Source organism: Dermacentor variabilis, chromosome 6 (assembly GCF_050947875.1).
Source record: "Dermacentor variabilis isolate Ectoservices chromosome 6, ASM5094787v1, whole genome shotgun sequence".
Taxonomy (NCBI): Eukaryota; Metazoa; Arthropoda; class Arachnida; order Ixodida; family Ixodidae; genus Dermacentor; species Dermacentor variabilis.
Window position 1 is genome coordinate 178,542,113 of NC_134573.1, and position 24,619 is coordinate 178,566,731.

The window sequence follows — 24,619 nt, forward strand, 5'->3', positions numbered from 1 at the left end:
AGTCAAGGTTGTCCTCTATCACCGCTCCTCTTCATGCTTTATATCATAAGTATGGAAAGAAGGCTACAAGGAAGCAATCTAGGATATAATCTGTCGTACAGATTAGGCGAAAAGGTTGTTGAGCAACGACTACCGGGTTTAATGTATGCGGACGATATTGTACTGTTAGCAGATAGCCAGGAAGATTTGCAAACTCTGGTAAATTACTGTGGAGACGAAGGAGACAGTCTAGTAGTGCAACTAAGTCCGGTGGAATGTTTTTCAACGATACAACTGATCAGGAGCTTACATTACAAGGCCATGAAATACCCCAAGTGGCCGAATACAAATATATCGAGGTATGGATAAACAAAGGGCAGAGGTACACGGAAAAGCAAGAACAGACTCTCATAGCAAAATGGCGAAGAGATGCCGGGATAATGAAACATAGGGCATTGTGGGGGTACAACAGGTATGAGGTACTGAGAGGTATTTGGAAGGGAGTAATGGTGCCGGGCCGGGGCTTACTTTCGGGAATGCGGTCCTCTGCTTAAGGGCAGAAGTTCAGTCGAGACTAGAAGTAAATCAGAGAGCTGTAGGAAGATTAGCACTAGGTCATCATCATCAGCCTGGTTACGCCCACTGCAGTGCAAAGGCCTCTCCCATACTTCTCCAACTACCCCAGTCATGTACTAATTGTGGCCATTTTGTCCCTGCAAACTTCTTAATCTCATCCGCCCACCTAACTTTCTGCCTCCCCCTGCTACGCTTCCCTTCCCTTGGAATCCAGTCCGTAACCCTTAATTACCATCGGTTATCTTCCCTCCTCATTACATGGCCGGCCCATGCCCATTTCTTTTTCTTGATTTCAACTAAGATGTCATTTACCCGTGTTTGTTCCCTCACCCAATCTGCTCTTTTCTTATCCCTTAAAGTTACACCCATCATTCTTCTTTCCATAGCTCGTTGCGTCGTCCTCAATTTCAGCAGAACCCTTTTCGTAAGCCTCCACGTTTCTGCCCCATACGTGAGTACTGGTAAGACACAGCTGTTATACACTTTTCTCTTGAGGGATAGTGGCAACCTGCTGTTCATGATTTGAGAATGCCTGCCAAACGCCCCCAGCCAATTCTTATTCTTCTGGTTACTTCAATTCAATTCAATTCAAATTCAATTCAAAGAGTTTATTCAGACAACGTGGTACAGTTGCCTAGGGCGCAGACCAAAAGGCAAGTGGTTGCCTGACAAGGAGTCTGTGCCCTTGCTCCCATTCGAGAGCACAAGACATTCAGCGCATAAAATAAACACTAAACAAGATCGAAATACAGAGTGGTTGGTAACATTGAGACGAGAGTTATTTCATATTGAATATGTACGTACAATTGGGAAAATTGCTGTAAGAGACAACAAAAAAAAACAAAACAAAAAGGAGTGGTTATGCCTGCAGTGACAATAGATTCAGTCTCATAATCCGGATCCGTGGTCACTACCTGCCCTAAGTAGATATATTCCCTTACCACTTCCAGTGCCTCGCTACCTATCGTATACTGCTGTTCTCTTCCGAGACTGTTAAACATTACTTTAGTTTTCTGCAGATTAATTTTCAGGCCCACCCTTCTGCTTTGCCTCTCCAGGTCAGTGAGCATGCATTGCAATGTGCCTCCTGAGTTACTAAGCAAGGCAATATCATCAGCGAATCCCAAGTTGCTAAGGTATTCTACATCAACTTTTATCCCCAATTCTTCCCACTCCAGGTCTCTGAATACCTTCTGTAAACATGATGTGAAAAGCATTGGAGAGATCGTATCTCCCTGTCTGACGCCTTTCTATATTGGGATTTTGTTGCTTTCTTTATGGAGGACTACGGTGGCTGTGGAGCCGCTATAGATATCTTCCAGTATTTCTACATATGGCTCATCTACACCCCGATTCCGTAATGCCTCCATGACTGCTGAGGTTTCGACTGAATCAAACGCTTTCTCGTAATCAATGAAGGCTATACATAAGGGTTGGTTATATTCTGCACATTTCGCTATCACCTGATTGATAGTGTGAATACGGTCTATTGTTGAGTAGCCTTTACGGAATCCTGCCTGGTCCTTTGGTTGACAGAAGTCTAAGGTGTTCCTGATTCTATTTGCGATTACCTTAGTAAATACTTTGTAGGCAACGGACAATAAGCTGATCGGTCTATAATTTTTCAAGTCTTTGGCGTCCTCTTTCTTATGGATTAGGATTATTTTAGCGTTCTTCCAAGATTCCGGTACGTTCGAGGTCATGGGGCATTGTGTATATAGGGTGGCCAGTCTTTCTAGGACAATGTTCCCACCATCCTTCAACAAATCTGCTGTTACCTGATCCTCCCCAGCTGCCTTCCCCCTTTGCATAGCTCCCAAGGCTTTCTTTACTTCTTCCGGCGTTACTTGTGGGATGTCAAATTCCTCCAGACTATTCTCTCTTCCATTATCGCCGTGGGTGCCACTGGTACTGTATAAATCTCTATAGAACTCCTCAGCCACTTGAACTATCTCATCCATATTAGTAACGATATTGCCGGCTTTGTCTCTTAACGCATACATCTGATTCTTGCCTATTCCTAGTTTCTTCTTCACTGCTTTTAGGCTTCCTCCGTTCCTGAGAGCATGTTCAATTCTATCCATATTGTAGTTCCTTATGTCAGCTGTCTTACGCTTGTTGATTAACTTCGAAAGTTCTGCCAGTTCTATTCTAGCTGTAGGGTTGGAGGCTTTCATACATTGGCATTTCTTGAACAGATCTTTCGTCCCCTGCGATAGCTTACTGGTCTCCTGTCTAACGGAGTTACCACCGACTTCTATTGCGCACACCTTAATGATGCCCATAAGATTGTCGTTCATTGCTTCAACACTAAGGTCCTCTTCCTGAGTTAAAGCCGAATACCTGTTCTGTAGCTTGATCCGGAATTCTTCTAGTTTCCCTCTTACCGCTAACTCATTTATTGGCTTCTTATGTACCAGTTTCTTCCGTTCCCTCCTCAAGTCTAGGCTAATTCGAGTTCTTGCCATCCTATGGTCACTGCAGCGCACCTTGCCGAGCACGTCTACATCTTATATGATGCCAGGGTTCGCGCAGAGTTTGAAGTCGATTTCATTTCTACTCTCACTAGCGCTAGGTACCCACGGGAAAACCACAAACGAAGCAGTACAGGGGGATATTGGCTGGGCATCGTTCGAAGCACGGGAAGCTCAGAGTAAAATCCTATACGAAAAACGCCTGAGAAAATTGGATGATAACAGGTGGGCAGCTAATTATAAGGTATTTAAATACCTATACAGGAAGAGCGTTGACTCACAATGGCGGAAAAGAACTAGGAAGCTAACCAGTAAGTATGCCAGACACGAGGATGGAGAAAGACAGAGCATTAAACGACAGGTTAAAAACGCGGAAGGTAAAAATTGGATAAATTCAATGGAACAGAAGCATAGTGTTGAACTATATCGAGACTGGAAACAGATCAGGAAGGAAGCGTTTTATGATAACTCAAGGGGCGGTGCTCTTCTCTTTGAAGGTAGATCAGGATGTCTTAGAACGCGGAGCTATAAAAAGAAATTTAACGAAGAAGACACAATGTGTCTTCTTCGTTAAACACACACCACATCGTTATCATATCACTTCGTTACCACACACAGTACATGTCATGTACTGTGTGTGGTAAATCTTTAGAAACAATAGAACACCCCATACTAAAATGTGATGGTATCCATCCCGATGTCGATGCGGACACAGTCACGCTTCCTGAGGTCCTATAGAGTTTAGAGATAACAATAGTCATGTAAATAAGTATGCAGTGTAAATTAGCACAAAGCGATTGGAGGTTTGGTGGCTCAAAAGCAGAGAGATGACATAAGGTTAAATGTGTAGGAAGACACATTTAAAGAAAATGGCGAATTTTAATAAATTCCAACACAGTTAAACAAAAATAAAAAGCTGAGCATGGTGGCAACTGCCATCACCCCATTTCAAAGGGGACGCTCCTACCTTCCATCCATCCATCCATCCATCCATTTCTATGTATGAAAAAGACGCCGTTGTCATAATTTGTGATTGTGCGAAGACATTAATCTTGATTACAATACAAACGCAGCAGTGAAAAGTGGACAACATTACAGAAAATTTGCTATGTTCAACCAATATTATTTCACATAAACGCGTTCTTTTAAAAAATGATGGCCCAAAACACAAATGCTAACACCACCCGAGAGCGATGCAAATACTATGAGCACGCGTTATGAACAAAATATTTTCATGGCGCCAAACGACGGGGAAAACGTGATACCAATTCCTCTCGGCCGCCATTGCATGTGGCTGCTCATTAGCATAATTCGCGCGGCTCGCGCACCTCTATGCGTCGCACCACAATTTCTAGGGGAAAATCTCTGCAAGGGCGGCCCAGCGCAACGTCAAATTGACGTTTACGAAACGGTCATTCCTGTGACGCTCGCCACGGCATATCCATTCATCTATAGAGTTTCATTGTAAGAAACTCTATGCATTTAGCCAGTCAGCAAGCCGACATGGCGCCTATCATCGATCACCACCAATCACAATCACGTATTCGTGAAATTGCAGATGCATTGCGCTGGCTTCTGTACGCTACCGCTCACTTTCTTTTTGAAGCGCCAACGTCCAAGGACGAGCAAAATGTGTAAAATTTGCAGCTCCACGTTACGTTTCGTCATCTTGATGAAAACGCAAAATTGCATTTTGCAAAACTTCCGTTTCCCGGCACAAATTTCAAGACACGTGAGCTCTCGGCAGCCAGTAAGTCATCATAGCGGATAATGGCGGCCGTGCAGCCGCTATGCGTGTCGAGAATATAGCTTTTGTTTAAGAGTGGGGTTTCTCGTCCCCACAATAATCGCACTGTAATTTGAACCCCTTGGCGACTTGTCTTGATTGTCCTCCAAAAATTATCGCCATCTATCTTGCAGGCCTTTATTTAACGCTGCATGCCCGGTACTTTGTCAGGAACTGCATGGACGTATTTACATAGCATTATTGATAGGCATGCGTTGGTCTTACCTTCCCCCGACTCTAAATACAGGGGGCTATCTTTCAGCGCTCCAAGGGGTTATGTCGCAGTCATAAATATGACGTAGGTTTCTTTTTAGAACTCGATATCTCCACGGCACAAATAAAGGCATTTAAAGGTAACATCTTCCTAGAAATGGAAAACACAAGACTTGCTTTGTACTATTTAAGGTAGAATCATCAAATCAGGATGCGATCGAGCGTAGGATCAGAAACGTAGACAATTTGAAGAAGGTTCTAGCGCTTACACATCATGTCCCTTTATTTAAATCAAAAAGCCTGCAAGCTTATTTTGACCAATGATCGAAGCTGGTACACACTGCAATGCCCTGCTCAAAGAAAAGAAATGCAGACGCAACCACTGATGGCGCTCATGGGATGTGGAGCTAATGACCTCGCTTTTATTTCCCAAAAGCTGTAAAGCTTTTGAGTATGATGTCAAGCTACACACATATACATATATATATACAATCCTACACAAAAATAGACCAAATCTCAACGTTCGTTACGCAAACATACAAGAAACACCACTTTCTCAGTTGTAACCCCTAGAGAACCGCAACAGTGAGCGATTGACGTACACACCAAGCAGACATATGTGTTTCATCCCATGTACGACGTTGTCCACGTGGAGGGGCAACAATAACAATTTTTGATGGTCAAATTCCAAACGTACACAATGCACAATCTCTCTCATTCTTTCACTGGCACTCTGTACGTTCCTATTTATCTTTAATGCGACATACACAACTATATCAGGCCGGAACAGCGTCTTTATTTCGGTACAAACGCCGCGAAATGGTCAGGCTACTGAGGCGCTCGTGACGTGACCACGGATCCATGCCAAGTAACTGTCCACGCGCGTGTACACGCCGAAGGTGAAGGGCCTCGCACATGCGTGCCCCCAGCTGACAACGCCCAAGAGCACGGGTCGCCCGTCCACGAATCCGACCAGGGGCCCCCCGCTGTCCCCTTCGCAGGCGTCGGCGCGGTAGGCCTCGCCAAATCCGGCGCAAAACGCCGTGGGCGCCACGTGCTCCACGGCCGCCTCGCAGCGCTCGCGGCTGGTGATGGGCAGTAATGCCTCCTGCAGCTTAAGCGCGGGGCCACCGCGGGGTCCGACGCGGCCCCAGCCGAAGAGGATGCCCTGCGAGAAGCGCTCGAGGTAGGCGTCGGCCGGCGGCAAGCAGGCCACGGTCAGCCGCCCGGCACGCCGTTCCAGCAGCAGCAGGGCGACGTCGTGCTCCCGCGACGGGGTCCCGCGCACGTAGTCCGGATGCGGCACGGCGCGCAGCACGCCGATCCGCGGGCCGTTCTGGCGCGTCGCTCCCAGCAACACGGCCAACTTGGTGTCGGCCCGTTCTGGCAGGCAGTGGGCAGCCGTGAGGGCCCACCGCTGGGCGATCAGGCTACAGCCGCACACGAAGCGTCCGGACAGCAGCAGCTGCGCCACCCAAGGTGCGTTGCGCGCGCGGACGCCGTCTGCCACGCGACGGCGGCGACTTCGGTCTTCGTCGGTGGGAGGGCCCGCGGTGCAGAGACCGCCGTCGTCCTCTTCTGTCACGAGCAGCGCCCACTGCAAGCTGGCCGTGAGGTTCCCTTCTCGCACACACAGGTAGGCGCCGGGCTCCCAGAACCGGTCGGGCGTGGGTGGCGGCAGCCTCTGGCCGTTGCGGAGCCAGTAGAGCCGGTCGGCCGAGCCGGGCGCCGAGTCGCACGCTTCTGTGGAAACACCGGGCGCCACTCGCGACCAGGGCAGCTCGGAGTGGGCAGACGCGGCGGCTGGCCCCAGGAGGGCGGCCACGAGCACGACCAGCATGACGACCGCCTGGCGGGACTCGTCACGCGCCTTCCTGCTGGTTGACCTCGATTGCAAAAGTTGCTTCGGTCGAACAGGCGTTTTTAACGACCTCCAGCAGGGCGGCATGAGCGCGCCGGGTTTCATGCATCGTACGCTCTAGGAGTCGACGCGCGACGGTGTTCGCATCTCTGGCACCGGTGATGAAGCACAACTCGAGAGGGCCTTGTCGCGCCGTCCTCGTCGCGCCCTCCAACACCTTTTTTTTTTTTTTCTTAGCGAGTTAATGGAAGGCACGAGGTGTTGATTTTTTTTATCCTCGCTGCTGTCTGTAGTCTCGCAGCTTTAATTCTTTGGCGAATTTGGCAGCGCCCAATTAAACGGACGCATGCTATGCGTTTGCATTTAGTGTGAATTATTCATTACAGACACATGTGTCCATATTCACGGTTGTTCTTGCAGTAATTTTACGGCCGCCGCGCTGCATATTTTTTGCCCCTCTCTTTCTGGTCAGATGCAATATTCATTACCTCCAGACTGCCTTATTCAATGCAATTTCATCCATTAACTGGAATAATGGCGGAACAGCATGCCTGTGACTGTTGTTTTAATGTTACCACGTGTTTTGCTGTTAAAAATATATGTATAAATAAAAAAATATTAAACAAATTTGCTCTTTGACTGGCATATACTCACAAAATAAAAGGAGAAAGAAAGCTTAGATAAACCACTTTGTTGCTACTTCACCTACATGGCAAAAAGCTGTGGCATCTGCAGTTAAACCAAGCTTCATCATCATAAACACATGCTATTCACAGAGGTCATCAGGTTGAACCCACAATGTTTACAAGCTTACAAGCACTTGCAAGAGATACAACCAGAGCGCTAAGGTCCTGTACATTAACAGCTTGTTGTTTGCTGCATCAGTACACTAAAATGAAAACTGTCAGTCTGAAGGTTTAATTATCACTTGGAAGTGAATTTCAGGCCCACATTCACTAATTTCCTATGTAACCACCAGCTATGGCCAAGCGATTTTGCCTTTTGTCACTGACAGAGCAGCCGCTGGCAACAATTGTAAAGCTTCTGATTAATCAGTGCACTTCACCAATAACTGCACCGCTTTTAACATGCTGGTCAAACAGCCTGCTCAATGTGGGAGGGAATAGAAAGAAGCAGCTGAATACAAGGATGAGGCACTCTGGTAGATGGGACAAAGTTTCATGGTCAATTTGAAAGAGTGTGTGCTATGTCACTTGTGCAGAGTGACTTGGCCTTCAGTAGGCCACCTTTAGTGCTTGTTGTAGCTTCAGCTGATGCTCAGGTTAAAATCTGCTATGCCATTCTGGCCTTTCCTGGCACTATCTTTATATAGAACATGACCATGCTTCCAGGAAATGCTTAAGTTGACCGTTCCTGATGAAAGCATGGTTCTAACTTTTTTTTGCATTTGTAAGTTCACATGCTGCCATTGTTTGCTTGGTAATATGGGGCGCGATTGGGGATCGTTGTTTGGAGCACATGGCTGACGAAGTCGGCGCGGCCTAGGCCAATTGCTCGCGGCACTACCGAGCGTGTGCTCCGAACAATGATCTCCAATCGTGCCCATGGTCTCTGTAATGCAACAATGCATATAATATTTGTCCATTGTGATGAGAAAATGAAGAAAAGGTAGAGGGGTCAGGCCAAGGAGCCAGCCTAGAGGGATGGGGGACAGGAATAAGAAAGGAAGGTGAGGCATGGAAAACAGTACTAAAGTCTACGGTTAAGGTGACATGAACCAACTACGTTAGGAGCGCTCCTGTTACGCAGCACATTCACGCTCTTTTGCCAGGCTCCCAGCATCTGCTCTGAAAGTGGGTCCTCATCTGAGCACCAAACACTTTACTAGTTATTTGTTTATTGTGATGAGGTGTTTGATAAAGGCACCGGGATCTCTCAAATACAGCTGCAACATTACCATGGTAACTTCTTCTGGATGTCTTTTTGCATGGGAGTCTGTGACCATGTAGCCTGGTGCACCAAGGCCTTGGATACGAGCAGGAAGTTACGAGGAATGCTGTACACTGACCCCAGACTTGCACTAACCTGCTCATCCATTTCCTGAAACAGCTGCCTGTGGGCCCCTATTTTCTCTGTATGGTTTGTGGCTCTGCTCTTTGTCTTATGTCTTTGACTCGAGCTCCTGAGACTTGGTGCGTTCCTCAACTTCGGACTAATTATGGCCAGCAAATGTTATGCTACTGGCTGCCCAGTCTACTCAATGATCTTACCAGATGCAATATCGATGTGTTGACTTGTTCCGCGAAAAATCTGCGTGATATGTTCCTCCAATCTTGACTGTGTACCGTTGTACTTAGTGATCTTTTGCCCTTAGTGCTTTTGCTCTTCTCTCTTTTCTTTCCTTCTTTTCTTCTCTCTTTTTTTTTTCCCTTACCGTTTCCCACCTGCCCTGCTGCTGCCATTGTAAACGGAACCTGGGGCCAGTCAAGCTGCTTCTCCGCAGCTTTTTTCCCCTTGTTTTTCCGCCACAACCATGTACCTCCTTGCTTGTGGAAACAAATAAATAAATAAATAAAATAAATGTTGAATTCCAATGGCGGAGTCGGAGCAAGTTTTTCTGCTCGTTTCGAAGCAAGTTTGTTCCAATGACAGAGTGGAGGCGGGAGTAAGGTGTTCCAATGAGAGAGTCGGAGGGGATTCAGAGCGGGAGTCACTCCGTGGAGCAGAAAAAGATGCTCTGCCAAAATCGGCGGAGTGATCCGGAACTCTGCGTGACATAATTCCTTTACCACGTTTGTCTGCTGGGAGGCGCCACCGGTCACGATTCGCGAGGAAGCAAAAGCTGCTGCGCGCTTGGCGAGATATCCATTCCGCACTTTAAAAAAAACAACAGGTGAACGGCGCTGAAGAGACAAGTGACCGGTGCGGCGGTGCTGGGAGCAAACAGCGGAAGGAAATGACAACACGCAAGGTATCCTGGGTAACTCGGTGATAGAACTTTCGCTTCCGCCTTGCTCCGGCGGCGCAGGTTGTGTTCCACTCGCGGATCTGGAAGCGTTGCTCTACGCCAGAGTCGAGTGCTCGCTCGCGGAGTCCGTCGGCTGCTCCGACTCTGCCATTGGAATTCAACATTACAGACCTGGCCAGTTTAGCCACATTGAAGGCATCTGGACCATCTGACTGCAGTGCCATAAGAGAGGTCATTATCTTTATACAGTGCCAAAAGCTTGGCATGAATCCCCTTGATATTTTTTCTTTTCAAATGTGGAAAATTGACAAATTCACAACAAACACAAGCGTAGACATTCCAGAGTGCTGGCACCACTTTGTTTCTGCCACCCCAGTGGTGTTCTATGGTGCAATAGCATGAATACTTATATGGCACCAAAACTAGAAGGTTGTGTTTGATGCCAGTTGTGTAACACCATTGCCTTTTTTGAAGGGGCTGGTAATTTGAACTCTGAGTGACCCTGGTATTTGTCAAGGCATGGTCAGTGTAACGTAAAACTATTCCGATCTTGTCTTTATTCCAAATCTGCCATCAGCTCTCCTTGATAGATCAGAATGGTTCGGGTACAGCACATGTGGCCGAGCGCCACGTCTATATAGACAGAGCCCAAGCCATTTTGACCTATCAGGGAGGGCCAATGGCCAATTTGGAATGAAAACAGACTGAAATATTTTCACGTTATACCGGCCCATGTCTACCACAAAGAAACATAATATTCAGCAGCAAGGCTTGTCATTTGTTATAAATATGTTACTACATACAGTTATTACATATTTTGCTTTCAACAGCACTTTTTAAGCATTTATAGTAACATTTGCACTTGTCAAGGGCTTGGACTCATGGATTTTCCAGCAGATAACCGTTTAGAACTGGGACAGAATACATAGATTACAATCACTGCAGGAGAGTCTGGTCAGGCTGAATACTAAATTTAGAGCTCCCACTGTGTGAAGTGAAAACAAACGCAGTGACCTGGAAGTGAGGAACATTTCTGACTTGCTAAATTAGTTTCAGAATAAAAACAACGAGACTGAGCAAACTGATGGAGAAATAAATTTACAGTGCTGCTACTAGTCATCCTCTTCATCGTCGGAGTGCTGCCGGCGGTTTCCAGCATTAAGGCGAAGTACAGCACCGGGACTCGGGTATGGGCGCATCTGGTAAAGTGGTCCACTTGCAGTCGTGTCAGCACCCGTTTTGGCTTCATTGCTCTTCTCCAGGCCTGTGGACCACTTCCCACTGCACATACACATGTGAAAGATTCCTTCTTTGCAACATTGGCTCAAATCAGCAACTCCAGCAGGCTCCCATAATGACTAATTCAATTAGGTCATATTCAAACATGCCGAGCAATATGCCAAGTGATTGGTTGGTTTCTCATAAATTCTATGCAAAAAGATTTGCTTAACACGAACTGTCAGTTCTCTCAAGCCGAACTTCTGTGGCCACCATTGATGCTTGCTAATTGGCTCAGCAAGAGGGTTGGAGTGACCTTTCACTCCTGCTAAAGCAGGCAGTTTTTTTATGTATTTAAACACTGCCAGTATTGACAATGATATGAAAACATGCAGAGTTGACACCATGGAAACATGAAGTCAGGAGATCCTCGAGGTGCCTTTGCAGGCTGATAGCAATGGTGAGCACACTGCCAAAGAGCCATGAACAAATGGCGCTCACACATGATGTTGCTGACAATGCTCTATTTTGACATATTGCTCCAACATGAGGGCAATGGATGACTTTTTAGCAAACTAGGTGAAATATTAGCTTCAAGAGAGCACACAGGTTTTAGAAGTGCCAGCATGCAAATATTACCAACCAATAGAAGTACACAAATCGATGCTTTGAATCATCATCATCATCATCAGCATCAGCAGCCTGGTTACGCCCACTGCAGGGCAAAGGCCTCTCCCATACTTCTCCAACTACCCCGGTCATGTACTAATTGTCGCCATGTTGTCCCTGCAAACTTCTTAATCTCATCCGCTCACCTAACTTTCTGCCACCCTCTGCTACGCTTCCCTTCCCTCGGAATCCATTCCGTAACTCTTAATGACCATCGGTTATCTTCTCTCCTCATTACGTGTCCTGCCCATGCCCCCATTTCTTTTTCTTGATTTCAACTAAGATATCATTAACTCGCGTTTGTTCCCTCACCCAATCAGCTCTTTTCTTATCCCGTAACGTTACACCTATCATTCTTCTTTCCATAGCTCGTTGCGTCGTCCTCAATTTAAGTAGAACCCTTTTCGTAAGCCTCCAGGTTTCTGCCCCGTACGTGAGTACTGGTAAGACACAGCTGTTATAAACTTTTCTCTTAAGGGATAATGGCAACCTGCTGTTCATTATCTGAGAATACCTGCCAAACGTGCCCCAGCCCATTCTAATTCTTCTGATTATTTCAGTCTAATGATCCAGATCTGCAGTCACTACCTGTCCTAAGTAGATGTATTCCCTTACCACTTCCAGTGCCTCACTGCCTATCGCAAACTGGTGTTCTCTTCCGAGACTGTTAAACATTACTTTAGAATCATAGAAGTGCAATAATTTTTTTTTCGCATATGCTTTCTGATTTCAATATTCGTGTGTGCTTAGAATGGTGCTTGTTTTTCTCCGTAATGGTAAACTTCTGATAAGACGAACAAATTTTCTTGGTTCCTTCGAGTTTGCCTTGACAGGCATTTACACTATCAAGCGTACAAATGTGACAAACTTATGCTCATCTCAGTAATAAAGTTCTCCCAGGGCTGATGATACAACACATACGGCAAGCATAAAGTTCTAAGCAAGTGCTCCTGCTCCCACAAACACCTGGTACCCCCATTTTCAGAGGTGGTGAAAATTTTCTCATAACGATTGAAAATTTTTAAGTGGAACCGAAAAAGAGTGCCCTTTTAAAAACGGTGAGGATGGGGAGTGCATGGAATATTATGGTGCATACAAAATAGACATCTGCTAGGTATGGGACATGATTACTTTTCTGTTGCGATATTAACACTTCCATCACAATTACCTATCTTTACCATTTAACTGGTTTAAGTCAAGCGAACTATAGATGCACTTCTGCACATGCTTGTTTGAGGTTTTTGTGTTCAAGTAATTTGTTCTTATACACAGCAGGGTGTACTGTTCTACGTAAATAATTGAATTAGTCAACTATGTGAGCAATTTAGGGCTTAGTCCAGTTAGACGTTTTAAACCAAATGAAGCTCTCATGTACGCAAATCGTGCTTGCATTTGAGCTCTTTGGTATGCCTCTGTGCCACATATAGAACTTTGATCACATATTAGCTTACATAACTGCCACCTGCTAGTGGTCTCGACATATTAAAGAAAAAATACATGTATTTAATATAGTATCCTAAGAAAAAAAAGAATGGTGTGCCGAGACTGATAGCTCGTTTTGTACCGTGGAACGTCCGAGTATGCAGCAGGATCCATGGGGTCAAGGTCGTTGCTGCGTGATCGGTCACCTGGAAGCAAAAGTGTGACAGATACATGCACCATGTGCAAATACTGATCTATCTATAACTTGTATAGGAACGTACTGCTTATTTCCATCATTTGCATCAACATATTGCATGAGAATTTCTTGATTCTCTCTATTTTTTGTGACTGCTTCCTCCCTTTCCCTAACCCTTTTAACTAGCACCTGAACAATAATCTGCATTAGGGCTAAGCAATGACTAAACATTTTAATGTGAATAATCAGGACTTTTTAATTATTAATTAACATAATAATCAAATTTGTTTATTTATGTGCGTGAGCTCAGAAATCAAAACTGGTGGTTTAAGTAGCACAGAATCTTTTAAGCGAAAGTCAACATTGGCACAAAGTGGCAGTTACCTATAATATGTTAACAACACTTTGTTAGTGGAAATACCAAGCATATCGAAACTTACTATACCTCATCTAATAGCCCTTAACTAAGGGCTCTTGGGGTAGAAAATAAATATATAAATAAATCACAAGCTGTGATGGGAAAGAAGCTTGTTAATGTTCTCTGACAGTCCAATCATGGTATATGCGAGCCTTCCTAATGCAGCTCCGGCAGTTTGTTTAATACTCATACAATAGCACATGCTATCAGCGACAGATCACACATTTTAAAATATTTTTTTTTTTATTTGGGCAAGTTTGTACATCTTTAATGCAATGTAGTACATCTTTACTGATAAGAGACTTAAATATGCCTGGGCAGACACTGTCAAAATCCATCACTTTACGGCAAACTGGCACGAGAATTTCAAGGCGGTGTTGCTACCTGTCCTTCCATGTTTGCATCTTCTTAGTATTGTAGAAAGGTAATTTACTAACGCAGTACAACAAATTTTTTTTTCTTAAACTTTTCTTTAAAGAAAAAAGGTAATTATAAATTTGTAGCTCTAGAACAGAGGTGTTTGCACAACTCACCACGACGGTCTGAACGGCTATGAGATGACCCTTTAGAGTTCGCAGACTCACGAGAGCGCCGGGGTGGAAGTGGAACCTCATCGTCATCTAGCATGTCTTCTTCTGAGCCCTGCCAAATAGACAATGTGTGGTACACTTGTAGGAACAACAGCTGTCCCAATACCTCAACAATCAAACACAAGAGAATGCAAAGTGTGTGGTTAGTGCAAATTCTTCCCTAGCAGCCCGTTATACCGAATGGGAGGAAGAAATTTTCATGCAGCTTTGGCCTGCTTACATCTTTTAAATTTGGAACATTAAAAGTGAGAACATGTTTTACTATCAAGCTAACAGCAAGGCACTTCACTTCAGATATTGCACAGCATGCACATGGTTTTGTTAATGTAGAGATCACGTCTTGCTATATTAACTTTTGAGGATATTTCAGTGCAGAAATTTTAATCACAGCACTTTCTCTGCACCTTTTAAATGTTTGAACCCAAAGCCTTTCTGCTGATGTTTTTTACAGAAACGTAAGGATGCAAATTTTACTTACAGCACTGTCCAGTTCCTGGCCATCATCAGCATCGGATATGAGTTCTGAGAAAAAAAAGCACGAAAGTAAACATTTATGTAGATTTCTTCGATTTTTTTACAAGGAAGAGGAAAAAAACGCACCTCGGAGCTTCTCAGCTGGCAGCGAAATCTTTGCCCTTGGGTGCCGAGGTGGCATCCAAGTGACGTCCTCGCTCCCCTGCCTCCAGTAATAGTGCCTGCCCCTACATACACAATCAGGGGTCACAATGGAGGGATTTCAGTGTCCAATGGTATCAATACTTGCAGAACTGCACAACAAACCTGTACAAATACAGTTATACCTCTTTATAACAAAGTCGGTAAAATCAGCAATTTGCTTTGTTACATCGAAATATTGTTCTATTGAAATTTGACCTTTTATGCAAATAAGTATCTTAGATGAAAAGGGGCCGCAGAATTTTCCGCATTATCGGGCAATCGAAAAATACAGATTTGAATGAGAAAACAATTCATTTTGATAAATTTGGGAGTCGGCGACGAATGATGCGGTTTCATGCTACGTACGTCGACGATATCTTCTCGGCAGTATGAATTAAGCGAGGTCAGTCACGCTTTCACATGCACTCCGCCCCCACGGCTGATAGGGTCGCCTGCACTGGGATGACAACATCAGGAAAAGCACCGACAGCGGGGAGCGAATGCTTCATCTGCTTCTCGCTCTAAAGGGGTCACCAAAACTAGAGATTATGCAACCTCCAATACTAAACGTGTGGAAAGACAGCTTGCACGGTGTCACGCGGTCTCGGCATGCCAACTCAGTGCATACGCTGCAGATTACATCTAAAGCAAGGTGCATGGCTGCGTATGCGCTCAGCTGCGGTTACAGCTGAGCGCAACCACGGTCAAGTCGCGCGCCAACTTAACCACCACTCTGCCCCCTCACACGCGCTGGAAGGCGGCACTGGTGAAGCCGGTCAAACTACCATCTTTCTTCTCTCACCCTCGCACACTTTCACTCGCACCTAAAGCACAGAGTGTGCGGGGCGCAATAGAATCTTACCGCACTTGGACTTTATACGGAATATGTTGGGGCCCCACTTCGCCAGTCCCTCTGGTCGCGCGATTTGAGAGGTGCGTTTGCAAACAGCCGCTTGTAATTCAACCATTTGACCATCTGCATCCGCAGATGTTTCCATTTATTGCCTCTGCATTCCTTTGTGGCGGCAGTGCAATTCCGTTATATCGAAATGGCATACAAACACGAGGTTTAACTGTTAGCTTCAATCTCCAGCTATAAATTGGGAGCCTTACTTTTTTTCATGTGTATATTGGGAGAACTATGTGCACACTTTATTGTAAAGTGTATACATTCATCATCCTTTATTGTCTATTTCTTCGGTGCTGCTTCACAGTATACTCTATATATTCCTATGCTTTTACTATTTGCTGGCCGATGGTTCAGGCGTCAACCTCAATGTTAGTTACAGCGTGGCCAGCAGCCACTTCCTTTTTCTTCCACATGTTATTTTATTGCTGCAATAAACAACCACTTCTCTCTCTCTACACAGTGTGTACACAGATAGGCACCCTAGCTATGATGCTCTTATAGCACCACTTTACTGGAAATGACGTACTCATGTTTCTATTGCCTGCCTGATGTTTAAAACAACTAAACTGAAAATCAAATCCATTTCTGCAGCCTATAGGCAGGCATTCTGGAATGTTGCAGTAATTGATGACACACTTAAAGCAGACAAAACTGGTTGATTTGGTAGTTTTTACATAATTTATGTGCGAAAGAGAGTGATGTGGATCAGAGAGCAAATGGGGATGGTCAATATTCTAGCTGACATTAAGAGAAAAAACTGCTGCTGGGCAGGCCCTGTAGTGTGTAATAATTGGTGAACCATTAGAGTTATGGCATTGCTGCCTAGGGAAGGGAAGCGCAGTCAAGTACAGCAGAAAATTAGGTGAGGTGATGAAATTAGGAAATTTGCAGGCGCAAGTTCGAAGCAGCTAATGCAAGACAGGGATAATTGGAGATTGCTGGCAGGGGCCTTCATCTTGCAGCGGACATGAAGATTGGCTGATGGTGATGACATGATTTATGTATATATGCGGACCGCCCTACAAGAATCAGACATAAGCATGAATGGCATGCATAAATGCTGACATTTATTGCGGCCACTGTTATTTCCTAACTGCCTGAAATTAATAAGGCTTAACAGGTGCCAATTTTATTCACAAAAATTCAACTTCTTGAAGCAGAAGAGATACAAATGCAGTACTCATCTATGGCACTAACTTTTTGTCATATAAGTCTTACTTATAATTTAATATATTTGATTATAGGAACAAGTACCTCCCCCCCTATTTGATTATACATCCTGTTCTTGTACTGCAGTTTCTATGCTGACACAGTTCAATATCATTAGAAGCTGTTGCTTTTCTTTGTACATACGTGCCAGGATCATACAGCTCACTCCAGCCCTCTGGCAGCGGGTACTTTCGCAGCATTCGCAAGCGCTTGCGCTCAGTGTGCGGGGACTCCTTTAATTTGCCAGCACCCCACTGCTGTTGGCAAAATGCACTGCATTCGTGGTACAAGTTCCACTTGTTGGGACATCCTGGGATGGGCCCGCCTACTCCCGTCTCGCCACCTCCCACAGGTCGACAGATGTCATCGTAGTCTTCAGCGATGACCTCTTCCTCTGGCTGATCAGCTGCGCAGGTGCAGTGAGTCAGAGTGATTTGCTTCCCAGAAAAATGCTTCTTGGGTAAACAGACTACAAACTTTTAGTGGAGACAATAAGCAGCACAAACAGGTAGCACACACAAGGGCAGATGGGGTATGCTCTGCTCATCACATCTCATAATGAATGAGCCCGCCCAACAAAAAGTGGTTAGCAGAGGAATTATGGGGCCTAAGAAAACATTGCGGGCCACCATGCAACCAATGCCACAAACATCATACTGATGGAAAATAAAAGAATGTATACTAGCATGAACTATAACTGCAAGAGAAAAAGAAAGGAGAAATGTGAGAGCTACATTAGGCAATGCATTGCACAGAAGGCCATTATAAAAATATATGATACACTGCAATTGAGAATGCACTCATACGTAGTGTTCAATCGCCATCACACAAGCACAGAACACTGGCTGTACTCGATCGCAGTAATAAAGGATGTAGTCATTACTGTAGCAAAAATAAATGATATACTTTTACAAGAATAATTTTAATCATCAGACTGAGCATCATGCGCTGTTGGAAAGCATTTTACATGCTAGGAAATTTTTACGGCGAAAATGCGTGTTCCAACAGTAGCATGGATTCTGCTCTCAATATATGCACCGTCCGCCCCGCATGGTTGATCAGTTTTCTTTATTTACCTTTTTTTTTATCAAAGGGCATGGTAGAAAGACTACAAATTTCTGCTATGCCAATTCTACCTTGGTTCATCTGGAGTGTGGCACTAGGTTATTTTCATAACTATTAGCATCAAAGTGAATCATTACTAAACCAAAACTCTCACTGCAGGGACATCAATCAGGCGTACAGACATGCCGGCTGCCGAAATGATTCAACATATCTCTGTCGCAAAGTTGCGGCGCACAGCAGCATAACAGGTACGGGTGACATTTTTTATTGCGCTTTGGACGCGCTTACTGTTGGAACACAATGCTAAGTAAGCTTACGCATGAGTGGCACAAAGATCGACAAATGTTATATTTTGAAGCGATTTGCGCGGTGCTTACCTGCCGACGGTTCGGCTTCACTGGCTTTTACAATTCCCCGCTTCTTCAATCTTGCAAGAAGGGCTGGTGGAAGAGGCATCAGGCCACCTATCCAAAATCAACAGCGAAGAGAACAAACAATATAAGTTTAAAGAGAGGCCACACCACACGTCATACTACAGTAGCAGCAACAACCGTAAAATAATTTTCGAAGCGCCGAAACGCCGAAACTACAAACTACCGCTTGCTACGCACTCGCCCACACACTTGCCGCAGTTACCGTAGTGACGGCCAGCGTGCACTCTCACTTCCATCGAGCCGCTCACTGACAAGTTCTATGAATATATCATATTGTAAAATTTAGGCACATATTTCTCAGCTTCTTAATTAGTGAGTGAACGACCAGTTACCTCTAATTAAGCGCCTGAACACATATCTTCAAATAAGCGCTGGTAAAATTTAGTACAGCCAAAAGAAGACCAAGCTAGCCAAACCACGCCAAATCAAGCCAAGTCTGTTTGAGCTGGAGTTCAGCTCAGCTGCCGAAGATTTACGGGCCCGGTGTCGGTCTGGCAGCTCTATCACGAAGACGTCAGAAAGTGTGCCATTCGCTTACAAAAACCAAATACAGTGCCCAGCTGGCTTGTGGTGCTGTGGATATGCCGTAGCTCTCACTTGCATTCTTGCGCACAACCTGCTCAGTCCGTTTTCAGATCCCGTGCGCACTTGTGCCCCAACACTGCCAAGTTTCGATGGGAGGTGCGGCTGTAACTTTCCTGAATGGACTGCTTGCTAACTCCTTACGTTGAATTGTACGCTGGGAAAATCACTACAGCCAGAAGGCTTCGTGGAGGTGTTGGAGAAGTTCGGCAACATTTCTTGGCAATTGGCCTTGATGTAGCCCGTCCTGTGGAAAAAGCAGTGACCAAGCCGCCCTGGCTTGAATCAACTGCATTCTCACTTGTGCAACGCTCGGGTAAACACATCAAATATGTGCGACTTGATCGGCACTTCGAGCTTGCTCCACATTGGAGACATCGTTTCTCTCTACGCCGAGGGCACCGTCTCCGGTTTCCTGTGCACCTTAGGGTGAGTTCTCGTGCGTCGCACCGTTTCCTAAACCGACTCGTAACGTATTTCTGACTCGCAACCTGCGTCCTTTCTTCTGCAGCCTGGTCGATGACCGGTGCGTGGTGCAGCCAGAGGCTGGGGATCTGGCCACCCCGCCCAAAAAATTTCGAGGTTAGACGGCAAACGGCCAGTGCTTAGTATTAAAGCGAAAATAACTAAACGTAATTCCCATATTTTCGATGGTCTTAAAGGCTGCTCGTCTGTATTTCAGATTGCCTTTTCAAGATGTGCCCCATGAACCGGTATTCGGCCCAGAAGCAGTTCTGGAAAGCAGCCAAGCAGAGTGCCTCCAGCGCAACAGATGCCGTGCTGCTGAAAAAACTGCATGTGAGAACTTTTATATCTCATATAGTAGTAATACTCGACCGTCGTATAGAAAAGCGCGCAACAAACGGCAAAGAATATTAATTTTGCGGAATTTAGATTTTCAGAGTTTCTTCCCCCGTTCAGTTTCCATAGGCTGAAGACATCCTGGATAATTTTGGCATACTTTTACATTTGTTGGAGCAAGTTGCTGCAATTGATTTTTGTACGGTTGAAGTCAGAGTTGCATGGATTGTACCAGTGAACCTGGATGCGGATCGTGTGTCTTCTTTGTTCTGTTTAGTTTTTAACCATCAGTTATTTTGATTCAACTGTGTTTTAGCAGTAAGTCACGCATGCATGCATGTGTACGTGTGTGTGCGTATAACGCAGCTTTGCAGAAGAGCTCTAAAGTCTCAATGAGAAGTTTGTACCCACTTGCTGATTGAGTGTGCACTGATAATTAAAACAAGTACAGTGGCATGGGTTAACGTCAGATGGTTACGGCACTGAAGTGAAATGTGCATTTTTTGAGTTTTTACTACCTAGGGCATGTGTTACTAATAGAAGATGATAATTTTAGTGACAGCTGTAGCTGAAGGTAGTGCATCCGAGGTGTGGGAAGCAGCAAGTGATAACCTATAGATAAATCATTGTTGTTTTCACACTCCTTTTTTTTGCCTTCTTGAACTCATTTTGATGCGAGTTAAATCTTTTTCTGCTGATGTTTTGTCCACTTTCTTTCTCTCCATAAAAACCCGCAAGAACCACATAATACCTGATTTGATCACTAATTAAATATAAACCTGTATTGAAAGCCTATTTTTATAATTGATTGTAGAGCTAGTTGATCACAGCACAAAAGCGAATTCCATCTACACAAATTAAAAGGGCTGTTCTGTGCTTAAGTTATTAAAAACAATGAGAAACCATATTTTAGACGAATATATACCAGACGTTTTTTTATCTGCACCAAGTTTTTTTAAAATTGCCTGGCTGATAGAACAATTCTGACTATTGATCTAAATTACTTGATGAGGAAGCCATTACTTACATAAGAAATCAAAATGCTCAATCTAATAATTAGTGTAATTATGCTAACTATATTTCTAATTAATCACTTTACCACACTATGAATTGTAGCTAGTGAGTATGCAAGGCATATCAAGTTAGAACAAATTCTCAGGACTACACCAGTTTCAAGATATTGATTTTCAGCGTCTCTGACAAAATGCATTGGAATTCCAGCTACTTGTGTGCTTCACTTCTTAAAGCAGCATTGTCTTAAAAAAGTAAGTGGAACAACAGTGCATTTTTACAGCAAGTTTGATGGTGCATATCTCAAAACAGGTGCCATTCTAAGAATTCGTTCCAAGTGGATACACCTTGCAAACTCACTGGCTATAATTCGTAGGTTGAAATATGTGCTGTAAAGTAATAATTAGTATGTTAATTATTCAATTAAGCATAATGATATTTCTTAGCAGTAATGGCTGCTTCATTGACTAATTCAGATCAAGAGTTAGCATTGTGCTATCTGCCACAGGCACTTTTTAAAAATGCTGTGCAGCTAAAAAAAAGAAAAGGAAAACACCCTGTATATATATTTCTTCCCCCTCACATACCTGCTATACCTTAATGATGTTTGAGCTTAAATTAAAACGAATGATAAGTTCAGCAGAACTTTTATTATGCTGACCAATTCCTATTTGTGATGTCACTCCCTCAAGGTGCTTGTATTTTATATATACACCTGTGTTTAAAGATACATATATGGAAGACTTACCAATGAAAAAGGTACCTTCATTTTTACTTGTATGCACAGGCAGCTTTGAATGCAGCTTTAATTTTAAATAAGTGCGAAAGTTTGGAGTGTTCTGAATGATGACATGATTGTCCAATCAACATTGCCCTTTTGGTTCGTTACCTGGTGATGTTTTTCACATTGAATGCCAGTGCTATTATTAAGAGGCATGCAGTCTCTTCAAAAATTTGTATTGAAAAATTATTTTTCATGTCGTTTCAAAACATCACTTAACATTTTTATTGTGGCACCACTTTCTGAAGTCTTGAATCCTGTGTGGGAGGACCCACTGGTCGGTCATTTGTCATATTTCTCTGATGCGTCGTGACCCACTGGTGAGTCGCCAGGGGTTGTGCTCCATTGAAACTTCATCAAGGTGCAGACAGATGACACTATGACGCATCAAACCAGAAACAATCAGTTATTATTTTCATTGGTTTCTAGAAAAGATGTCACTTGTGCACTGCCGAAAGCCCTGCACAAGTGCACGGTAGGAATAACTGCTATGACCCACCAGTGACCCACACCACAGTGAACATATTAAAATGAATTGACAGCTTTGAGCTCATATTGGCCCTGCAATGGTAACTCAGCAGTGCCTGAATAAGGGAAGCCTCCCACTATGGTGGCTCAGTGGCTATGTTGTTGTGTTGCTCATACCTACCAATTCTAGACTTTTTCATATCATTTATGAATTGGGCTTCGTTCTATAAATTTATGAATGTTCTGCCAATTTTTACAATAAAGAAATGCTGTTCGCAAAATAGCTTCATTCGTCGACCTCCAGTCATTCACTTGGAAGCCTTCTGATGGTGAAAGAACACCAGGAGGGTATTTGCTTGGAGCAAGTTTATTCGGACGCATTCTCGAAGCAGGCAAAATTAGCAACAGCATAGTCACTGAGAATGTTGCTGTGACATAAAAACAGTGTTGCTTGTCAGTTCTTGCTGGTCCAAGTTCACAACTGCATCTGTGCAAATGTATCCCACAAAAAATATGTATTGTGCTCAATGCAAACTTCAAGAAAAAGAAAAGAATGCGTGCTATTCTATATTTCCTTATTGGTGTCATGTCCATAGGATTCTCAGAAATTTTAAATTTCACTTGTTGGCAGGTATGTTTGCTGAACATCAGCTTGTGGGTTCGATTTCTAGTCACAGCGACTGCTTTCTAACGAGGGTAGAATGCGAAAATGTTTGTGTATGAGGCTTTAGGTGCACATTTAAGAACCGCAGATGATCAAAATTAATATGGAGCTGCCTGCTATGGTGTCTCTCATAGCTCCTGTGTTGCTTTGGGCTGTTAAACCGCATCAACAATCAAATCACTGGTGGCTGGTGTGGTTGCAGCACGCTGCCGAGTTGGAGAAGAAGCAGAATGAGAGCGAGAAGCGAAAGCTGGTGGGAGAAGTGGTGCAGTACGGAGGTGTGGTGCAGCTGCTGCATGTTAAGAGCAACAAGTACCTGACCGTCAACAAGCGGCTGCCTGCACTGCTCGAGAAGAATGCCATGCGTGTCTCCCTTGATGCCAATGGCAATGAGGGCTCTTGGTTCTATGTTGTCCCCTTCTACAAGTTGCGTTCGACTGGTGACAGTGTAAGTGCCCTTGGCAGCTGATGACAATGTAGACAGTGCAGTGCACCATGTTAACCATTGCTCTCCGATTCTTTACTCTATTAGAGGAGGATCATGAGAGCTTGACATTTTTAGGCATCCATTTAAGTCAAGGTTTGTTTATTTATACAAATTAAGTCTGGCAAATGATCTGAAAGGCACTCTTTTCTGATGCACAATAGTTGTGCACATTTATACAACTGCTTTTATGTACACTTCCTGTTTAATGATGAGCTCTAAAAGCCATTTTCTTCCATGATAACTTAAAAAAAAAAGCTACCTTGTCCCCATTCTTCTCCTGTTGCCCTGTTTGTTATAAACATTAAAAAATAAAAAAAAAGTGAGGAAGAGTTATGTCCAGAAATGTTCTTTGAAGTTATATGCTTCAATTGACATGATACAGTTCCCTCTATGAATATGACTACATTATCAGTCTTTCTGCATGGTGCAGCACTGTTCTGCATGCCTTGATATGGTTTTAGGAACAGCCTTGGTTCATTTTGTGCATGTCAGGAGACGATGACCACGTAACGTAGCACTAAATTTTATGATTACATTCGCCTTTTGCTTCATCTCATGTAAAGTCCTGAAGACCCGAAGATAGTGTTTGCTGATGCTGAACAAAATGTTTTAGTATGGAGCTGTGTCAAATATCTTATGTCTTCAACATCTGCTTGCAACTGGAGATTTGAACTTTATGTCTTTGTTTGAACTCCATGCCAATTTGTTAATGCTCTACCCAAGGAAAAAAAAAAAAAGCTTGGCAGAAGATCGGGCCAGTGTGCATGGCCAGTTAAAAAATAGATGGCCCGATATTGGTTATCTGGGTCAGGCCCAGGCTTGGTTTTTGCATATGGCCAGCCTGTTTGCCGACCACGAGCTGGTGATAGGCAGATGACATCAGGGCGATGTCATGGCAGCTGGTTTATTCATTGTGGCTGCGTTCGGCTCACGCATGGGCCGATGACTATCCCATGACCAGCGTTTTTTTGCCGATAGTCATACCGAGATATTTTTTTGTCACATATACCTGGTGTTTTTTTTATGTTGATTTTTTAAGGCGCTTGTCGCACATACAAGCTTATTCCGCTTCTTCAACTGGGTTTCCTTAACTGGTAGACGTTACATTCTGAATAAGTTGCAGGTGCAGGAGTATTTAATTGAAATAATAATGCTAATTTTGTTTTTAATTATTGAGTTGAGGGCATATGTTGAAATACTGGAATTGGAGCCCGTCAAC

The 24,619-nt window shown here is 44.1% G+C and overlaps 3 protein-coding genes across 6 annotated transcripts in view; 1 reads left to right on the forward strand and 2 right to left on the reverse strand.

Moving 5' to 3' along the window:
• Positions 1-5,279: 5,279 nt before the first annotated feature.
• LOC142585896 (complement factor D-like) lies at positions 5,280-11,055 on the reverse strand. Of its 2 annotated transcripts, none has more exons than XM_075696981.1 (2): positions 10,921-11,055; positions 5,280-6,914 (listed from the first exon to the last, which is right to left on the reverse strand). In XM_075696981.1, exon 2 carries the CDS (start codon positions 6,866-6,868, stop codon positions 5,852-5,854), a length of 1,017 nt encoding a protein of 338 aa, XP_075553096.1. In that variant the 5' UTR covers positions 6,869-6,914; positions 10,921-11,055; the 3' UTR covers positions 5,280-5,851. The 2 variants fall into 2 exon arrangements, with proteins under 2 accessions (XP_075553096.1, XP_075553097.1); XM_075696982.1 differs by having other exon boundaries at positions 5,280-6,902; positions 10,921-11,045.
• Positions 10,898-18,791, reverse strand: PQBP1 (poly-glutamine tract binding protein 1). 2 transcript variants are annotated; one of them, XM_075696986.1, is made up of 7 exons: positions 18,550-18,791; positions 17,252-17,513; positions 14,932-15,032; positions 14,810-14,853; positions 14,326-14,383; positions 13,270-13,333; positions 10,898-11,099 (listed from the first exon to the last, which is right to left on the reverse strand). In XM_075696986.1, exons 1-7 carry the CDS (start codon positions 18,626-18,628, stop codon positions 10,931-10,933), a joined length of 777 nt encoding a protein of 258 aa, XP_075553101.1. In that variant the 5' UTR covers positions 18,629-18,791; the 3' UTR covers positions 10,898-10,930. The 2 variants fall into 2 exon arrangements, with proteins under 2 accessions (XP_075553101.1, XP_075553100.1); XM_075696985.1 differs by having other exon boundaries at positions 14,275-14,383; positions 18,550-18,789.
• Positions 18,792-19,025: 234 nt separating this feature from the next.
• The window catches only part of Itpr (Inositol 1,4,5,-trisphosphate receptor), a 174,015-nt gene continuing 168,421 nt past the window's right edge, over positions 19,026-24,619 (forward strand). For both annotated transcript variants that reach the window (XM_075696968.1, XM_075696969.1), the window contains exons 1-4: positions 19,026-19,617; positions 19,700-19,770; positions 19,871-19,986; positions 23,116-23,361. In XM_075696968.1, coding sequence (XP_075553083.1) covers positions 19,520-19,617; positions 19,700-19,770; positions 19,871-19,986; positions 23,116-23,361 — 531 coding nt within the window. In that variant the 5' untranslated portion in view covers positions 19,026-19,519. The remainder of the gene's footprint in view (positions 19,618-19,699; positions 19,771-19,870; positions 19,987-23,115; positions 23,362-24,619) is intronic.

Coding starts and splice junctions, on each gene's coding strand:
- LOC142585896 (XM_075696981.1), bottom strand. CDS start 6,868: ATGCTGGTCGTGCTCGTGGCCGCCCTCCTGGGGCCAGCCGCCGCGTCT.
- PQBP1 (XM_075696985.1), bottom strand. CDS start 18,628: ATGCCTCTTCCACCAGCCCTTCTTGCAAGATTGAAGAAGCGGGGAATT. Junction 15,033..17,251: donor GAGCTGTATGATCCTGGCAC/GTATGTACAAAG, acceptor TTGTGTATGTAG/GGGCAGGCACTATTACTGGA. Junction 14,384..14,809: donor GCCAGGAACTGGACAGTGCT/GTAAGTAAAATT, acceptor TCTATTTGGCAG/GGCTCAGAAGAAGACATGCT.